Genomic DNA, 18,221 nt, shown 5'->3' with positions numbered 1-18,221 from the left:
CATCCATAACTGGGCATCATAAGCATGGAATTTGGCTTCTGGTGCAGAACTGGACATCTTGAACATTTCAGCCTCTGTAGCAGCTGAGGTTATCTTCAAAATACAGCAGAGGTACCTGGTGCAAAGTCAGAAGGCAACAGAAGCTGGTCTTCCAGTAAATGGGAAATGTGTGCTTCCACACTCTGCCTAGCTCTGCCATACTCCTATGGCTAACTTGAAGCAAAGTACAGCTGATTACACAATGCATTCCGTCTAGAAACATTTCCCCCCCCAGCACAGAGCTTTGTTCTTGCTTTTTAAGCTGTGAAGATCCAGAGAAGCATAAATCTTGTTATCAAGGGGCGTGGCTGAGAACTGCCTCTCAGAAGAGAGTTCTGCAGATGAACGGCAGCTGAGGACAGTTGGGAAGTGACAGTTGGGAACCGAGGAGGAGGATCCAGGATAGAGATGAAGTGGTCCTGTGAGGTAAAAGTCAGACTCGGAGGGGAAATTCTAAAGGAGGGACTTATAATCATGTAAAAGGGAAAGAGTGGGGAAGATCCTTCAAAAGACACTTCTAGGAAAGACACAGTTTACCTCACATCTCCTAAGTCCACCATATTTAGTGACAGTGGGAATGCACTGTGAAAAGTGAAGGTAACTGTTGGTTACAAAGGCTCCGGCTGAGATGCTGGGAGAAACACTGTGTTAAAGGGAGGTGAAAATATTTAAGTCTGGGTCTGAGTGGAGAAGAAAATAACTCCAAAGACCTAAGCCACTGGCCTTCAGTAAGAGACCGGAAAGCACATAACATTTTTAATTGTGGAACCATAAATAGTTATATATTCATTTGAATCTAAAAACTTAGTTGGTTTTTTGTTTTGTTTAACCTTTCCATTCACTCCTGGATCTCAGGTTGGTTTGTTCTCATGCCTGCCCAACGCCATTACCCACTACTAAGTAAAAAAGTGGTGAAGAGGAATTTTAGGGAAATGGTGGCAGTGACAGACAAGGGCAGAAAGTGACACCAAAGAAGAAACGAGAAGAAAAGAGTTGCAAGTGAGGTGCAACTGTCGCAAAATCATAAGGCAGAGACTTAAGCAAGCACTATTTGAGAATCCCAGCTCTTGCCCTTGGCTCCTAGGCCAAGGCCCCTGAGTAGTACTCAAAGCAAATTTGTTCCAACTCACAACGCTCTTCTGAGCAGACTGATCTCAGTACCCAAGGACTGCCAAGTATTGAAGCCAGAACACATTTTAGCTGCACATAATTTTAAAAATGCAATTCATAGTTTCTGGGCCCAGTGACAGACAACACACACACAATACCTATCCTGAATAGGGATGGGTCTGGACCGGTCCGGAGGCCATTGTAAAGGCCTCCGGACCGTCCGGACCGGGTGGAGGGGGTTCCTTTAAGGGTGGGGAGGATTTACTTACCCCTCCCGCCGCTTTGCCCCCTCCAGCACTCGTATTTACTGTAGGAATGCTCCTGTAGAAATGCTCCTTGAAATGAAATGTAGAAATACTGTAGAAATGCTCCTTACTGCTCCTCAACGCAAAAGGCTCCGACAAGCCTTCTGCGCATGCGGCGCACAAGCTTCACGTCTCCCCGACGCCGGAGGCCTGGTCTACCCAGCCTCGTCTCGGCGGGTAGACCGGGCCTCCGGCGGCCAGAGGCCTGGTCTACCCGCCGGCAGGGGCTAAGGCCAGGTAGACCGGGCCTCCGGCGTCGGGGAGACGTGAAGCTCGTGCGCCGCATGCGCAGAAGACTTGTCGGAGCCTTTTGCGTTGAGGAGCAGTAAGGAGCATTTCTACAGTATTTCTACATTTCATTTCAAGGAGCATTTCTACAGGAGTATTTCTACAGTAAATATGAGCGCTGGAGGGGGCAAAGCGGCGGGAGGGGTAAGTAAACCCTCCCCACCCTTAAAGGAACCCCCTCCACAGTGCCGGACCGCAGCTGTGCGGTTCCGTGCACACTCCTAATCCTGAAGCAATATTACCATAAGAGACTTGAGAAAGCCTTTGAATCTCTATGAAGAGACCCAGGGCATCTTGATTACTACTGAATTTGCATTTATCTCCTTGTCCTCAGATATTTTTGACATACCATTTTCAAACTTGCTGCAACCATGAGGGCTAGCAACGTGTTCAACAAAAAAAAGCCAGGACTCTTAACCACGTTTCCACAACCCATCTGGCACTTATCCACAGCTCATGCCAATTCCCAATAGTTGGTATAGAAGTCTGGGAGCAGCTCTGTTTCTCAATGTCTGTGGCATAGTCCACAAGGGAGAAGACTGCACAAATCTCTTGCACTTTTTCTGTAGACTCCTTTCATGAAATTCTGCGGTTAGATAATATGAAAATACCACCTTTATTTGCAGTGGGAAAGAGGAGTGAGCCTTGAGCTCCTCTAACCAGCCATCAGTGGGGCACTGCTCCTGTCCATGGGGGTGCCCAGAAACAACTGTTTGCTTCCCTCATCAAACACCACCATGCAAGAAGAGCACACTAAGAGAATCAACTCATGTTTTACAGGATGAGAAAGTGGAAGAAAAACCAGAGCAAAACAAAAGACAGATAGTCAACCAGGCCATGGTCTGTGTTGATGGGGCTAAATTTCAAGGCCAGCTCTCCTCTCCTCCAGTCAGTCGGAACTTGCTACCACAGAAGAAGCACTGCTTCTGCAAGTATAACCCTGTGCATTTTTCTGACTCTACACTGAATGCCTGCTCTAATCATGTAACCCTATTGCTCTTCCTTTGCTATTTTGTGTTGATTTTAAGTAAAAATTAATCCCAACACTCACTGTCAACACCAAACAACAATAAACGCTGAAATGCCTGTTAGTCCCACCCCCTCACCGCAAGAGAGTTCAGATTACAAGAGGCATCTCTGCTCTGGGTGCTGCTATCAGAAGCCAAAAGAGCAGTCACAGCAAGTCCTTGTGTCCATGGCAGCTACCCTAATGTGGATTCCCTTAAATTGGGAGGCTCATCTGACTAGCCTTCTTAGGAGCAGTTTAAAATTTATTTCAGGTACTTTTGCTCTCTGCAGTTCTCTGCTCTTGTTATCAATTGAATGCTTCCCTTTTACAAAATAACATACCCTTTGTAGCAATCGGCCCCTCCCTTACCCTAAAGAGTGAACTGGAAGTGAACCCTGTCCTGTCCATCAGGCAGTGACTTCTAGAGATCAGCCACTCAGCACACAATGACTGGGACTTAGGAGGCCTTGAAGCAGGAAGTGAAGGGGTTCTTTGTGGTCTCAACTGGAGCCAGGCAGGGGAAGCAACAGGTTGGCTGGCCAAGCCATGGCAGCAACTAGGAACTCTGCAGGGGCCTGAAGTCTCTACCATGGTTTTCATGAGTTCGGGGAAGAAGCCAGAGCTTGGCTTCAGAGAAAGGTTTAAGCAAGGGAACCGTGTGTTAGGTAGCTGGAGTCAGATTTCGTTATTTTAGTGCTTTGCAGATCTTTACAACTAGTCTAATATGTTTTATCTGTAACGTAAGAATGCTGAACCTGTGCCCTTTTTATCCAACCAGGGCTCTGCAAAAGTCTCTGTAACCTTTAAAGGTGCTTTTAAAGGTTCCTTACAACTGGGGGTGTTTTGTATTTTTTTGCATTTATGTTCTATGCTAAGGATTCTTAACCTTGGGCTCCCAAATGTTGTTGGACTACAACTCCCATCACCCTCAGCCACAAAGGCCATGTCTGGGGATGATGGGAGTTGTAGTCTAACAACATCTGGGGGCCCAAGGTTAAAAAAAACCTGTTCTATGCAACTGAGTAACCAAGATATTTAAAGTGTGCCACTCCAAATACCAGTGGGGTGTTCTTTGGAAGTAATCTTGTAAAGTACTGAGTGTTTGCTATTACCCATAACTGAAGTTGAGAGCGCGCCTCAGACGGAAGCAGTCTGTAGAATAAAGGTTATTTTTCTTTTTGGTCCTTTACAATTTTAACCAGCCTCTTTGAGTGGATTTTCAACTCAGGAAAGGTGGTGCTGGAAAGGGGTTTTACTCTGGTGCAAACATGCCTCAGGTTTGATTGCTAAGCAGCACACTACCAAGTTTTTCTCCTCATGTGAAGGCCACACGTGGGAGGTTTTTGTATTTTTCCATTTGGTAAAGAGGAAGAGGGTATCCGTGGACACTCGCCCAAATCCAGGGAGGCGGGAAATCCTGTAAATTAGGGTGTGATGGCAGCATATTTTCTACCAGGCTAAGTTTTAAGGAACATCCTTTGAAGAGCAAACATGGCGGAAATGAATCAGCATTTTTATTTCCCCCACGCGGACGTGCTCTGAGACAAAGGCTGGGCTTAAATCCACCATTAGCTAGTCACTATTCTTTACACCATGCACACATTCTATTTTTAAAATTTTAGTAGGACCCTTGGCATGCTAGGTTACTGCTCGTGTCATTTAATGGAGTTGTTGCTGACCAATCTGTTCTGTTTTTCACAATGGTTTGAGTCATTTTGATTTATTTATTATATTTGGTATTTTCTGCACTTTTTGGTAGTTTAAGTTGTTGGTAGGTGCCCACACATACACACACTCAAACACACACACTCATCAGAGTACAATGTCTGAATATATTCCTCAGATCCGTCATGAAACTAACATGAGTCTGACCATTCTAAAGTGCCACTCTGCTGAGCCTGAGGTTTGTATGGATTTTAAAAAAACCAAACAGAAGCCATCAAGAGCCATAGGACCAATCATAAATACATGTTAAGCCTGTTTTCCTAGTGCTGAACTAGCCCACAAAGACTGGAAAGATTTTTGTTCAATGCCTCCAGAACCTGCTGCTTCCGTCTTTGACACAAACTCCCCAGCAAAGCAAACAGGAGTGCACAGCTCCAAACGAGCAGACAGCAGGAAGAAGAAAGGCACTAGACAGAGGCAATCCTGTATAGGAAGGAGGCGGCTGTCGAGCTGATTGGGCCAGGAGGAGAAAGGAATGGACTGATTGGAGGAGGAAATCTAGGTCTCCAGAAGTGCAAGGATGAAGAGTAATCCAAGAGCACTGTGGGAATTGAATTACAGTGATGAGACTGCCTACACTCCACCTTTTGGAGGCAGGTAATGTAGATATAATGAAGGAAACCGGGCAGAACTAAAAAAAGTAAGACAAGATGCCACCTACAGTCAAACTTTGTTGATTAGTTTCCAACACCTGAAGAGGCATTTGACAGCAGTGGGTACTGGACAGCCCAGAAAACCACTGGTTGGTGCGGACAGGGCATAGCGGCAGCACCTGGGATGTGTGGGGAGGGGGGGAAGTTACCTCCGGCTGGAAGCTGGCTTTCGCCCGTCGCTTCTGGCCACTCCCCTTGGCTCCCCGCCGCCCCACCTGCTTGATCCTGGCTGGTTTGCGGCTGCGGCCACCGAAGGCGTTCCTCCTCCTCCTGACCTTCCAGCCCGCTGCCGCTGCCCCCTCCGCCTCTGGGCTGCTCCACTCCTCAGGAAGCAGCCGCTTCTAGGGAAGGGAAGAGAAGAGGGAGATACGAAGAGGAGCGAACTGTGGAGGCAGCAAGCAGCAGACCCAGTCCCCACCCCAAAAGCAAGCAGCACCACCACAGCTTGGCACACTCCCTTCCTGCAACCATGATTCTACTGCAAGCCCTGGTGTCCCCCTTCCTGTGCCCCAAAGCTTGCCAGCTGCCACCCCCACGCCCCCAACTCCAAGCACACCTCACAAATACCCAAGGATGGAGAAAGCAGATCTTCCCTTTGATTTCCTGCAAGAAGCTGCAAGGCTCAGACACAGGCACAGCTAGGAACAAAACCACAGAGCAGAGAAGCGGAGGGCTGCAGAACAAGATGAGGAGTTGTGGGAACAAGGGCAAGCAAGAGAGCTACGGGAAGGAGCTCCAGAACGCCAAGGAGCCTCTGTTTTATTGCAAAGCTTCTAAGACTCGGAGCAGCAACTTTAGCAGAATGATGAATATCAAATATCAAACTGCGGTTTTAAAATAAATTTCTAACCCTCCAGGCTGCAAAGATGTCAGAAGATTTTACTGAAAACTTAGAAAACAAACACTAAACTGTATTTTGTAAACAAAACTTAGAAAACCAGGGCACTGCAATGGTCAGGGAGCAAAGTTACTTGATGCAGCTTAAAGCAGCAGCTACGGAGAGCTCCCAAATCCACATCTCTCTGCTCCCAAACTTATTTCCTCGGTCTCTCTCAGATAAAATCTCTCCCAATTCTGGAAGAAGAAGAAAAACCTTTCCAAAAGTGCACAAATATGCACACTGTCTAAAGCAATCATATGCAGGTGTCCAGTTTGCAAAATTTAGACAATTGCAAGAAGGGATTTAATGCAGACGTTCTGAGCTCAACTGTGGGTTAGGATAGCACACTGCAAAATATAGGGAAGTTTCCAGATGTGCCAACTGGCTTTATTTTTAAATAGCATTTGGACCATTACTGTTTTTCAAAAGATTTCCGGTTTGCAGTCTCCAAAGGTCTGGATTATTGGGGAGGGAAGAAGACATACTTTCCCCCATAATCACTTTCATCGTTTTTTCATAGCACCTTTGGAGACTTTTCTTATGTTTCTGCCATGGATTGGCGCAGCTCTCTTGCTTACGATCTAGGATTTTGCACAGACAGAGCAGTGCACGAGCAGCTTAGGAAGGGAGAACAGGCCAGGATTGAGGATCAGAAACAGAAGCATGGGAAGGTAAACGAAGCAGGTCCCGTCAAGGACTGGTGAACATCTGAGGCATGGGGAGAGTAAGAATAGGGTAGATAAGGAATGCAGAACTTGGCTCAGAGTGAGTCATAAGACTGCTGAGCCGGGATCTTATCAGAAAAAATATTGATAGCCCACAGTGCCGCTTCTTCCTAGTTGCAGACAAGAATAATGGTGACAAACTCAGTATGCCAATCTGTTCACGCAGATCTTTCTGCATTTTCCTAGGGCTTGCATTTCAGTTTCCCATCTCACTCACAAACACACTATGTGCCAAAGGCAGAAGGGGAGAATGCACCAGGTCAAATCTAAAGCAAGTTTCTAGCCCTTTGGGTTATGAAGAAACACTTGAAAATGTGTAGGCAACGCCTGAAGTCTGAGACAGAGAGATGGCTGAATAAGATTCTCAATAGCTGGGAGTGAGGTACCAGTGCCCTCCATTGCTCCTCTCCCTCACTATACCAGATCAGGGGCGTAGCAATGTTGGTAGTGCCCTGTGTTCTGAATACGACTGCCACCACAGCCACACAACCAGGCCTCCTTCTCCCACGGCCATCGCCCCAGCCTCCTAGCTGCTACCTCCACGGCAGCTCACGTCTTTCATTGCCATCGTCACCACTGCCACCGCCACCTCTCCCTGCCATGGCTGTTGCTGCCACCGCCACGACAGCAACAGTAGCTCCTAAAGCTTCAGGAGTGGGGGCTCCTACACTTTCTGGGCTGCACACTATAAAAACGTCACAGCCTGGTGTGGCAGGCCCTAACATTTTTTTATAGCGCACGTAGCCATGGGAAGCTTTGGAGCCCCCACTGCAGCTCCTGGAATACTAAGAGCCATTGTGATAGCAGCAGCACCTAGAACTTCTAAAGGTTCCCCAGCTACTGCGCACTATAAAATCATGGATGAGTGACAGATGCTGGGCCATGAGGTCTTTAAAGGGCCAGTGGCCAGGGATCCCTTAGGAGCCCTTGTTGCAGCTCCTGGCACTTTAGAAGCTGCCATGGAGGCAGACAGGGATGGGTGGGACCGGAAGACTGGGGGTGGGGGGGAAGCACCCGGGAGGCAGCTGCTGGTAGTGAGCAGATCATGAACACATCCACTCAGTTATAGCTGCACCCTGACCAGAATTATGGGGAAAACCCCAGTAAAATCTGGAGAATCAATGATGCAAAAAGACGGCATGCATGTCTGCTCAGAATATATCATGTATGCAGAATTACCCTTTTATTGACACACAATCCGAATTGCCTAGGTTCAGCATTTCAGTCTTTCTTCAAATCACAGATTACACACATCCTGATCACACAATTTTCTTCTAAGAAAGCAAGCCAGTGCTCAACCTCTTTACCCTCCTGCTGGTATATGAATTGTTCCAAAAGTCAGCTTCACAACCAGAAAAGCAGTCACAGCTTTGCTACATACAAAAGGGAGAAACACAGTGAGTAGTGACAGCCTGCAAATAAGTTCAGAAGAGTTACTATCCCACAAAATAAGCTAGCCTGCATGTGCATACATAACTAAGTGGGCAATTTGAAGCACCCTAAGAAAGGTAGCCAAAGAATTAATTCTCTTCCCCAGCAGCCTCCCTGCCTGACTGAGATTCAAACTCCCCACATGCAATCAGGCAAGTGGTTATTTACAAGCCTGAGTAAGAGGCAGAGCTCAGATCTACCAGCTGTATCCTGGCTCCTTAATTTAACTTCCTTCCAAGTCCAGCTTTCTCTTAATAGAACAAGAGAGCAACAGGCCATCAACCTGTGCTCTGAAGGGATGGATGCTCAAGATCACCACAATGAGCAAAGTGTAGGAGCAAACAAGATAAGTTGCATCAAAGATATCAGCAAAACAAGAGAGCTCCAGAGAAACTGGGAACGTGAACAAGCCACAAAGACACAAATTATTGGACAGCAGGGAAGCATGAGCGTCCCTATAATCACAGGGCCAGTCCAATTCCTTGCCAACTGGCCTATAATGAGCAATTAGACCTGAATCATGAAGCATATATGAACTGGGTCTTCTCACCAAAAGCAAATGTTGTTCTGAAGAGGCGGAACCCCGCCCAATGTCATCCTCCCAACAGATGCAGTCATATGGGATGTTCTAAAGGACAAGGTCAAGGAAGAAAAAAATCATCAAGATCTTAAGTGGGGGAGAAACCTCCAATGGGGTCGTTACCAAGACAAGGAAAAAAAGGGCGGGAAGACACAAAGGTGCTACAAAACTGGTCACATTTATTTCAAGCATTTGTAAATCTTGAGCACAAAGCTCTTCCTAGTATCATATAACCATTTTTGCCACTAAAAGAGTGCTTTGTGCTCAAAATGTTTAAGGCAAGATAAGCAAGATTTACAAAATGGTTGAAAAGAGGTTGATTATCAGTTTCATAGCATCCTTGTGTCACATCCCATCCCCTTTTTTTCCTGTTGCTTACTGGTGTTATGTCAATTCCTCCACATTTTTGTGTCATAACTGAGACACCAGAATAAAATTGTTACACACTAGTTTGCTACTTTGAACTGTATTTCAAGCTCATTAAAGCATCCAAGCCCAGCTTCCATTTCTCAGCTGTATAAGTAGTAGTACTTCCCTGGCGGGACCCTTCTTAAATAAGGACCCACCTATGTGAGGCTAGGTTACAGCAACAGCAAGTAATCTGTCCATTTTGGTATAATGATCCACCACTTTGTGCATATAGACAAAGACAAAATCCCACTCCCTCACTACTATTTTTGCCACCTGCTCAGGCAAGTGAGAAACCTCAGGCAAGTGAGAAACCTACATGTGGAGTAGCCTGAACTAACCTAACAAGGCAAATGTGCACTCTGCCTATCAGTTCCTAGTTTGACAGTACTCAACCCTGTAGCTGCACTAAGAGACTGACTGAATAAGATTTGAATTATTTTATTTTATTTATTTATTTATTTATCAGGCAAAAAGGGCCAACTGCTAACCTGGCAGGCAGCAAATCTTACTGGAGAAAGAAAGATTCCACTTTTCTTCACATCTGCATGAGGCCTCTATTGGAGACAGAACCTTAAGCTGGTGAGCCAATCAAGACACGTTGTTTGCAAATTCTGTTCTTAAATCTTTGTCAGATGATACAATGCTCCTGTGCTAGTCCCATTAAGGTCAAAATAAGACATTAAGTTCAGCTCTATAGTGAAGGGAGAAAAACGTGCTCTGATTCAGTAGCAAATTCCATTCCTTTCATTCTGAGCAAAAGATAGAGGGACAGCCCAAGTAGAGAGCAGGGAAGGTCACAGTGCACATACAGAGGTTTTTTAGTCTAGAGAAAGACTAAAGGAAGAAAGGATACAATAAGAGGTTTATCATACTACAAACCACATGGAGAGAGAGAGAGAAGTTATTTGTCCCTCCCTCAAAGTGTCAGAACTCAAGATCACCCAATCGGAGAGAGGTCCATAACAAACAAAAGTATTTCTTTACACAAGGCATATTTAATGTATGGAATTCACAATCATAAGATGTGGCAATGACCACTAACTTGGAAGATTTTTTTAAAAGGATGGATTGCAGTCATTGACAGATGTACGATACCTAAATGGAACTGTTATATACTGCCACTGTACGTTTCTGAATACCAAATTCTGGGGGGAAACACAGAAGGCAGCCATCTTCACGCCCTGCTTGTGAGCAGCCCAGAGAATCTGATTGACTGCAGTTCAAACTGATCCAAGGCGGCTACTAAAGTGGTCAGATTAGATCTGGAGGCCTGACAACATGCATAAGCATGTGCGCACGCACCACACAAAGCCAAACAGTTTGCCACACAGACACATGCTGGGAAGAGACCCAAGACAAGCAGGGTTCTCAGGGACTTGAGGAAAATTAGTCCCACTCTCATCTATGACTAGCATAAGAGGTGACAAGCAGATCTATGCACACACTTGATGCAAAGCAAGCAGTCCTGCGATTAAGCAGGACAGAGGCAAGGAGACAGCAGATGAGACTGAGCACCAACCATTGCAAAGTGCAGGCACTGTCTCCAGCGGCACTTCTGGCGCTTGAGGTTCTTCCCACCAAACTTGGGCTTATCACAGCAGAAGTCACAGCGACCACAATCCATTTTCAGCAGACAGGCTTCACACTCTCCACACTTGCGGTTCCGCCGGCTTGCGGAGGCACGCTGTGGGGGATGGCAGACAATTGGTCATCAAGAGGAACTGGAAGGATTGTGCAGGCAAAAGTCGGGGTAATTTGTTCAGGTACTCAAAAGCACAGCAAGGTTATTTACAGTATGGCCAAGGAGAAGAGGATCAACAGAGTAAACCCAGGCAATCACATCCTGGTTTTGACAATCTTAAGACCTTTGCCTGTTGCAGATATTTGTAAAGGTGGCCTTCCCTAGGGCATCACCAGAAGCAGCACAAACTGCTCTGTAGAGCCAAACCAGCCTCAATTTGTGTACACTGCTCAACAGCTAGAACTGTGAGGGACTCAACTCCAAATCCTTGTTCCAATTAATCCAAAGTGAGCAACTGCAGCTTATATGGACTCGTCATGGCATGGGCATGGGAGTTGTCAGAATTTTCACCATCTTTATGAGCCAATACAGACTTAATGCATGCAGGGCACTGCCTTTGATCTGCCCAATATAACCAAGAGGCACTGCCAGAAAAGTCACCTAAGCTGTAGGACAGACTAATGATATAAGGATTGCAATAGTTTTAGAGGGATTCTTAGATACAGTTTGATCACTGCGAAGGACATGTTTCATCTCTTCCTCGGAGCCCCTGCCCTTCTTCTCACTCATTACCCTGCCCACATGGTTTCCAAGTGATAAGTCAACAGGTTACCAAGCGTCATAAGATAAATGGAGCATTGGTTACTCACCGTGAAGGCTGCTTCTTGCTGCTGCATCCAAGGGCGTCTCACATGTGCGTTATGCTCCCCCATGTGACTCTAGAAGGCAGTACCATGCAAGTTAAGTTAGGCTTTTTAAGGCTTGGAGGAGCATGATCCCCCCCCCCCCCAGTTCTTTTGGGACCAGAGGTGAAAAGAACCTCAATGAAGAAAAAACCACATTAACTAATGTTAACTAAAGAGCAACGAATCCAAACTGGAACTACCTCTGGTAAAGTTTTGTGGCGCCTATCTAGGTTAGGCTCCGATAGGACGAAGAAGTTATAAAATATGCAGGAGCAAGTCAACACAAAAAGAGATTACGTCTTCAGAGTTTCCCTGTAAAGTAGGCTCTGGTGCTGCAAGATGGGTCGAGATGCCCTTGGAAGCAGCAGCAAGAAGCAGCCTTCACGGTGAGTAACCAATGCTCCATTTTCTGCTGCTGCAGTCCAAGGGCATCTCATGTGTGGGGACATACCACAACCTAAATCCAACCAGGGAGGGAGCTCCGTGCCTGCTCTGAAGGGAGAACCTGCTTGAGAACTCGCCTCCCAAAAGCTGCTTGGGCAGAGGCAAAGGCATCCAACTTGTAGTGTTTAGTAATGGTAGATGGCTCCCACCAGGTGGCTTCTCTGCAAATATCCTGTACTGGGGTATTCATAAAGAAAACTGCAGATGTAGCTTCAGCCCTAGTAGAGTGGGCAAACACCTTAGCGGGCGCCCTGAGGTTTGGGGACTTATAGGCTAGAGCTATACATGCCTTTAACCATCTAGCCAATGTGGCAGGGGTGACAGCCTGGCCCATGGTACAAATTAAAAAGGAAACAAAAAGTGATTCAGTCACCCTAATGTGTTTTACATGTGTTTTAAGGCACCTCCAGACGTCCAGCTTGTGCCAGGCCTTCTCTGCCGGGTGAACCAGCTTAGGGCAAAAGGAAGGGAGAATAACACCCTGTTACATATGAAAAGGAGATGCCACCTTAGGATGGAAAAAGGGGTCTGGAATAAGCTTTATGGAGTCTGCAGAAAAAATACACAGGTTTTTATGGTTAGATAAGGCCTTGAGCTCAGAGACCATATGAGCCAAGGTAACAGCAATAAGAAAAACTAGTTTAAAAGAGGAGGCGTAGCAATATAGTGGACACAGGTTTGAAGAGAGGACTCTGGAGCACTTTCAAGACCATATGCAGGTGCCTCATAGGAAAACAATGAACCACCGGAGGTGAGAAAGTGGCACCTCTCAAGAAACATCTTAAGTGGGGGTGCCGTATGGATTGTTTAGAAGTCCCCGAGATAAGCCCCACCAAGGAAGCGGCCTGGCACTTGAGGGTATTTGCTGATAGGCCTTGGCCCAGACAGTCTTGAAGAAACTATAGGAGATGTGTCATGATGGCTGACCCCCAAATTACTCCATGTCGTGCAGACCATCGCAGGAAGGCCCTCCATGTATATTGGTAAATTCTGGTATTGTTCTTCTGCTCAGTTTCCATGTGGCTAGTCTTAACCAGCCAAGATCTGGGTCACACACACTGGACCCTGGTGAAGCAGGTCCAGAGAGACTGGTAAGAGCAAGTGCATTTCTGTAGCTAGATTGACAAGTTCTGCAAACCACGGTCTTTTTGGCCAGAACGGGGCTACCAGGATGACCTGTGCTTTAAGGATCTTGATTTGTCGGAGTACCTGGGCCAGGAGCGGCACAGGTGGGAAGGCATATAGGAGACCTGTCGGCCAAGCTGATGATAGCACGTCCACCTCTTCTACTTGTTAGAAAGGGAACCTGGTAAAGAAGTGGGGAACTTGTGCACTGGCTGGTGTCACAAAGAGATCCACCACAGGTTGACTGAAATGAGCTACTATCATTCAGAACATTACCAACACCTTGGCCATGGTGTTGTCTGTGGCAATGTAGGACACGGCAATATAGAACAATGGACTGGAACTCCTGAAGAGCCATGCGGAACGCCTTGAGCTACAACAAGCTGATGCTGTGTTGACACTGTTCTGCTGATGATCTGCCTTGGGCTGACTGCTAGAGACAATGAGCGTCCCATCCTCTCACAATGACCTGGGGCGGCGGCGGGGGGGGGGTTCCCGAGGAATTCCTTTCCTACTGAGGGATGGTGACCCACCAATGCAAGGATTGCAGAACTGGCTGAGTCAGGGTCACCCATCTGCTGGATTTCACTGCCATCTTTGGGTAGAAGGGCAGCAGGAGCCACTGAAGGGGCCTCAGGTGGAAGCGTGCCCATGGAACTGACTCCAAATTTGCCACCATCAGACCAAGCAGCCTGGACAGGGAGAGAAGAGGGAGAGACCTCTTTACCAGAGCCTGGTGCACCTCAGCCTCCAATGTGTGCCTGTGTTCCACTGGCAGAAACAATTTGTTTTGTGTGTCTATGAGGACTTCTAGGTGAAGAAGTGCCAGGCTTAATTGGCTCTTTTTCCTGTTGATCAGGAAGCTGTGATTTTTGAGCACATTAGACTGTGGGTCCCATTCGGCCTCCTGTGTTGACTGAGACTTTGTGAGATCATCCAGAAAAGCATAAATCCTCACACCTTGGAGGAAGAGATGCGCAATCACCAGAAACAGGATCTTTCTAAATATGTGTGGGGCAGATGACAGGCTGAATGGGAGAACCCTGTACTGATAATGGATTCCTGTGCAGAGAAAACTCAGCATGTGGCGGCTGTTTTGGTGTATAGGCACGTGTAGGTATGCCTCCTTGAGGTCTATGGAGGAAAGGAGATCTAGGTGTTGTAGTGCTTCCATAACTGATCTTATGGATTCCATGCAAAACTTCCTTCTGCACACAAAGCAGTTTAGGTGTTCTAAGTCCAGCACTGCCCTCAGGGAGCCATCCTTCTTGGGTAATGTAAAAGTTATGGAATAAATGCCTGTGCCCTGCTGATCTAGTAGGACAGTCTCTATGGCTCCAATTGATAACAGGTGTTGAATTGCCACCTGTAAGCCTTGGTGTTTCTGTTGAAGGCAGGAGGCTGGAGTGGGAAGGAAGCGGTGAGGGGGTGGCCTCTTTTACAGCGGTAAGAACCCAAAGGTTCTTCCACACCCAGGGGACACTGAGCATATACCTGTTCCTGAAACAGACTTTTTAGGGATGAGTCAGATAGCAGTGACAAGAGATGATGTTCTAAACTGTCTGGAAAAACTGAAAACTAACAAATCGCCAGGGCCGAATGGCATCCATCCAAGAATCCTCAAAGAACTCAAATGTGAAATTGCCGGCCTCCTTGCTAAAATATATAACTTATCCCTGCAATCAGGCTCTGTACCAGAGGACTGGAAAGTAACAATTGAAACACCGATTTTTAAAAAAGGGATCCATGGGCAATCCAGGAAATTACAGGCCGGTTAGCTTAACGTCTGTTCCAGACAAATTGATGGAAAGCATTCTCAAAGATAAAAATGTAACGCACGTAGAAGAACGTGGCCCTGCTGGGAAGGAACCAGCATGGTTTCTGCAAAGGGAAATCTTGCATCACAAACCTCCTGGAGTTCTTTGAGAGTGTCAACAAGTGTGTGGAACAAGGTGATCCAGTTGACATAGTATACCTGGACTTTGGAAAGCTTTTGACAAAGTTCCTCATCAAAGACTCCTGAGGAAACTTAGTGGTCATGGGATAAGGGGACAAGTACATGTGTGGATTGCTAACTAGTTGAAAGACAGGAAACAGAGGGTTGGGATAAATGGAGAGTTTTCACAATGGAGGGAAGTAAGAAGTGGGGTCCCCCAGGGATCTGTACTGGTACTGGTGCTTTTTAATTTATTCATAAATGATCTAGAAGTAGGGGTAAGCAGTGAGGGGGCCAAATTTGCAGATGACACCAAACTCTTTCGAGTAGTGAAATCCAAAACTGATTGTGAGGAGCTCCAAAAGGATTTCTCCAAACTAGGAGAGTGGGCAACAAAATGGCAAATGCAGTTCAGTGTTGACAAGTGTAAAGTGATGCACATTGGGACAAAAAACCCCAACTTCATGTATACGCTGATGGGATGTGAGCTTTCAGTGACGAATCAAGAGAGGGAGCAAGAGAGGAACCGCCCTGAGACCTTGGGTTAGGGCAGTATAAAAATGTGCTAAATAAATAAAAATAATAAAATAAATAAAATCTTGGGGACGTGGTGGGCAGCTCGTTGAAAGTGTCGACTCAATGTGCAGCAGCTGTGAAAAAGGCCAATTCCATGCTAGGGATCATTAGAAAGGGGGTTGATAATAAAATGGCTAATATTATAATGCCCTTATTCAAAATGATGGTGTGGCCACACCTGGAGTACTGTGTACAATTCTGGCCACCACATCTTAAAAAGGACGTTGTAGAACTAGAAAAGGTGCAGAAGATGGCAACCGAGATGATCAGGGGCCTAAGGCACCTTTCTTATGAGGCAAGGCTACAACACCTGGGGCTATTTAGTTTAGAAAAGACACGACTGCGGGGAGATATGATAGAGGTCTATAAAATCATGCATGGTGTGGAGGAAGTGGATAGAGAGAAATTCTTCTCCCTCTCACATAATACTAGAACCAGGGGTCATCCCATGAAACTGATTGCTGAGAAATTTAGTACCAACAAACGGAAGTATTTTTTCACACAACGCATAATCATAATGCTGTAAACCACCTTGGGATTGTTGTTAATGAGAGGCAGTATATAAATTTAACAACAAATAAAATAATCAACTTGTGGAATTCTCTGCCACAAGATGTGGTGACGGCCAACAACCTGGATGGCTTTAAGAGGGGCCTGGATAACTTCATGGAGGAGAGGTCTATCAACGGCTATGTGTCGGAGGACTATAGACCACCTCCAGCCTCAAAGGCAGGATGCCTCTGAGTACCAGTTGCAGGGGACTAACAGCAGTAGATAGGGAATGCCCTCAACTCCTGCTGTAGGCTTCCAGTGGCACCTGGTGGGCCAATGTGTGAAACAGGACGCTGGGCTAGATGGGCCTTGAGCCTGTTCCAGCAGGGCTGTTCTTAGGTGGTAACCTCCCAGATGCACCCGTGTAAGGAGAGGCAACCACCTAGGGGCGCACATGCACCCCGAGTCATTCCTGTTGCTTAGATTGCTTGGTTTGAGCATTGAAGGCTGGCCTACTACCAAAGTCCTGTCTGGTAGATCTAGATCTGCCCCAGTATGGACGTAGTGAACAGAATCCCCTGCCCCCAAAGGGTGATCTAAAGGGACTAAAGGACTGAAAAGACTGCCGTCCTTGGGGGCAGTCCTGCCTCCTTAACGAGGATGGCATGGCTTGTTTCTTATCCTTTGACTCTACTAGTATCTCTTTTAGAGCCGCATCCCCAAACGGTATTTCCCGATCAAAGGGAACAGCAGTAAAGTTAGCAGTAAAGTTAGTCCACCTGCCAGTATTTTAACTATAAATTGGATGGCCCACCACAGAGGCAGTGGCCACCCAGGTTACAAATTGGAGGGAGTCAAGAGTAGCCTCCGCCATAAAGGCTTCTGCTTTATGCCACTTTAAGTGTTTTTATCCCAACCTGATTGGGTCAGAGGGAGGTTCCTGCATCAAGTCATCTAACCTGATTAATGATGCTCTAGCCGCCATGGAGGCAGCTGCAGCAGTTCTCATTGATAATGCTGTGGAGTCATGCACACATTTCATGGCCTCCTCCACGTGTTTGTCTGCAGGGTCTTTTCGAGCCAATTCCCCGTCCCATGTCAGAACTGAACCAGAAATTATAGCTACAATGGGGGCATGCAAGGGGGCATATTGAAAATCTCCCCCCACCCATTGGAATGCATACAGCTTGTTTGCTATAGTAATAGCCCTTTCTGAGGAGGTGGAAACTGTCCATTCACTTTTAGCCACTTCCACAAGTTGTTTTTGAACCTGGGAACACCAGCACACTTTTACTCAGAGGCTGAGATTCCTGAGATGCAGGAGGATTTAGTCCCAGGGCATGAACAGTCTTTGGCATAAGCGGGGCCAAATCTATGGGCTGAAAGAGACTCTGTGGTACCTCTGAGCTCTCAGGTTCATCACCATCTGACCATTCCCCTCCTCTCTTGGTTGATCAGGATCCTCTCCCCTCAAGGGGGCTGTAGCAAGTCCTGGGTTTTCTGGTGAGGTGGATTACTCATCAAGAGGAATAACAGGTATTGGTTCACCCAGGGATCTTCCTGGAGGCCTCTGAGGGGTTTTAATGGGTAGGTCACCTTTTTCCCTAGGTAGTGGACTCCTGGGATGGGGGGGAACCTGGGTCAGAGAGCTCAGATGAGTGCACACTCTTATCTCTGTATTTTGACTTATAGCTCCCCCCTTTGGGGCATTTTTACCGTGTTTTCACTTCTTCGCTTTTTTAGGGGCTGGCCCTTCTGAGATTGAAGCAGCAGCAGTAGAGCATGAGAAGAAAACCCACTTGGTCCATTTCCTCTTTTTAGACCTCAGTTGATCATATTTTTCAAATGGTTTCGCGAATAAATCTCCAAACCACATGCCCCAGGTGGATGGCATGTCCCCTGGCATCTGGGAGAGAACTTCACCCACTGGGTTAGGTTCAAGGAATGTGGACGCCCCCAAGGGTCTCGGGGAGGGGAAGAGGAAATGAGCAGAAGACCCAACCTGGGCCAGGCTCACCGGATGGGAAGTCACTGCCACCAGGGCCGACGAAAGGTAGGGGGGAAG

The 18,221-nt window shown here is 46.8% G+C and overlaps 1 protein-coding gene and 1 long non-coding RNA gene across 27 annotated transcripts in view; one reads left to right on the top strand and one right to left on the bottom strand.

The window, feature by feature from the left end:
• The window catches only part of MBD1 (methyl-CpG binding domain protein 1), a 118,400-nt gene that overhangs the window by 15,665 nt on the left and 84,514 nt on the right, over positions 1-18,221 (bottom strand). For 16 of the 26 annotated variants that reach the window (XM_053290637.1, XM_053290638.1, XM_053290652.1 and 13 more), the window contains 4 exons: positions 11,548-11,616; positions 10,676-10,840; positions 8,716-8,793; positions 5,279-5,470 (listed from right to left, as the gene is read on the bottom strand). The exons of 2 other annotated variants lie outside the window; for them this stretch is intronic. In XM_053290637.1, the coding sequence (XP_053146612.1) occupies positions 5,279-5,470; positions 8,716-8,793; positions 10,676-10,840; positions 11,548-11,616 (504 nt within the window). The remainder of the gene's footprint in view (positions 1-5,278; positions 5,471-8,715; positions 8,794-10,675; positions 10,841-11,547; positions 11,617-18,221) is intronic. 8 more of the 26 variants (XM_053290641.1, XM_053290643.1, XM_053290654.1 and 5 more) reach the window with 5 other exon arrangements.
• Positions 121-18,031, top strand: LOC128342776 (uncharacterized). Its single transcript, XR_008315160.1, has 3 exons — positions 121-465; positions 9,623-9,735; positions 17,900-18,031. It is a non-coding gene; the product is annotated as an uncharacterized LOC128342776 (long non-coding RNA).

Source organism: Hemicordylus capensis, chromosome 2 (genome assembly GCF_027244095.1).
Source record: "Hemicordylus capensis ecotype Gifberg chromosome 2, rHemCap1.1.pri, whole genome shotgun sequence".
Lineage (NCBI taxonomy): Eukaryota > Metazoa > Chordata > Lepidosauria > Squamata > Cordylidae > Hemicordylus > Hemicordylus capensis.
The sequence above is the reverse complement of the archived record's forward strand: the minus strand, read 5'-3'. Positions and strand labels throughout refer to the sequence as shown.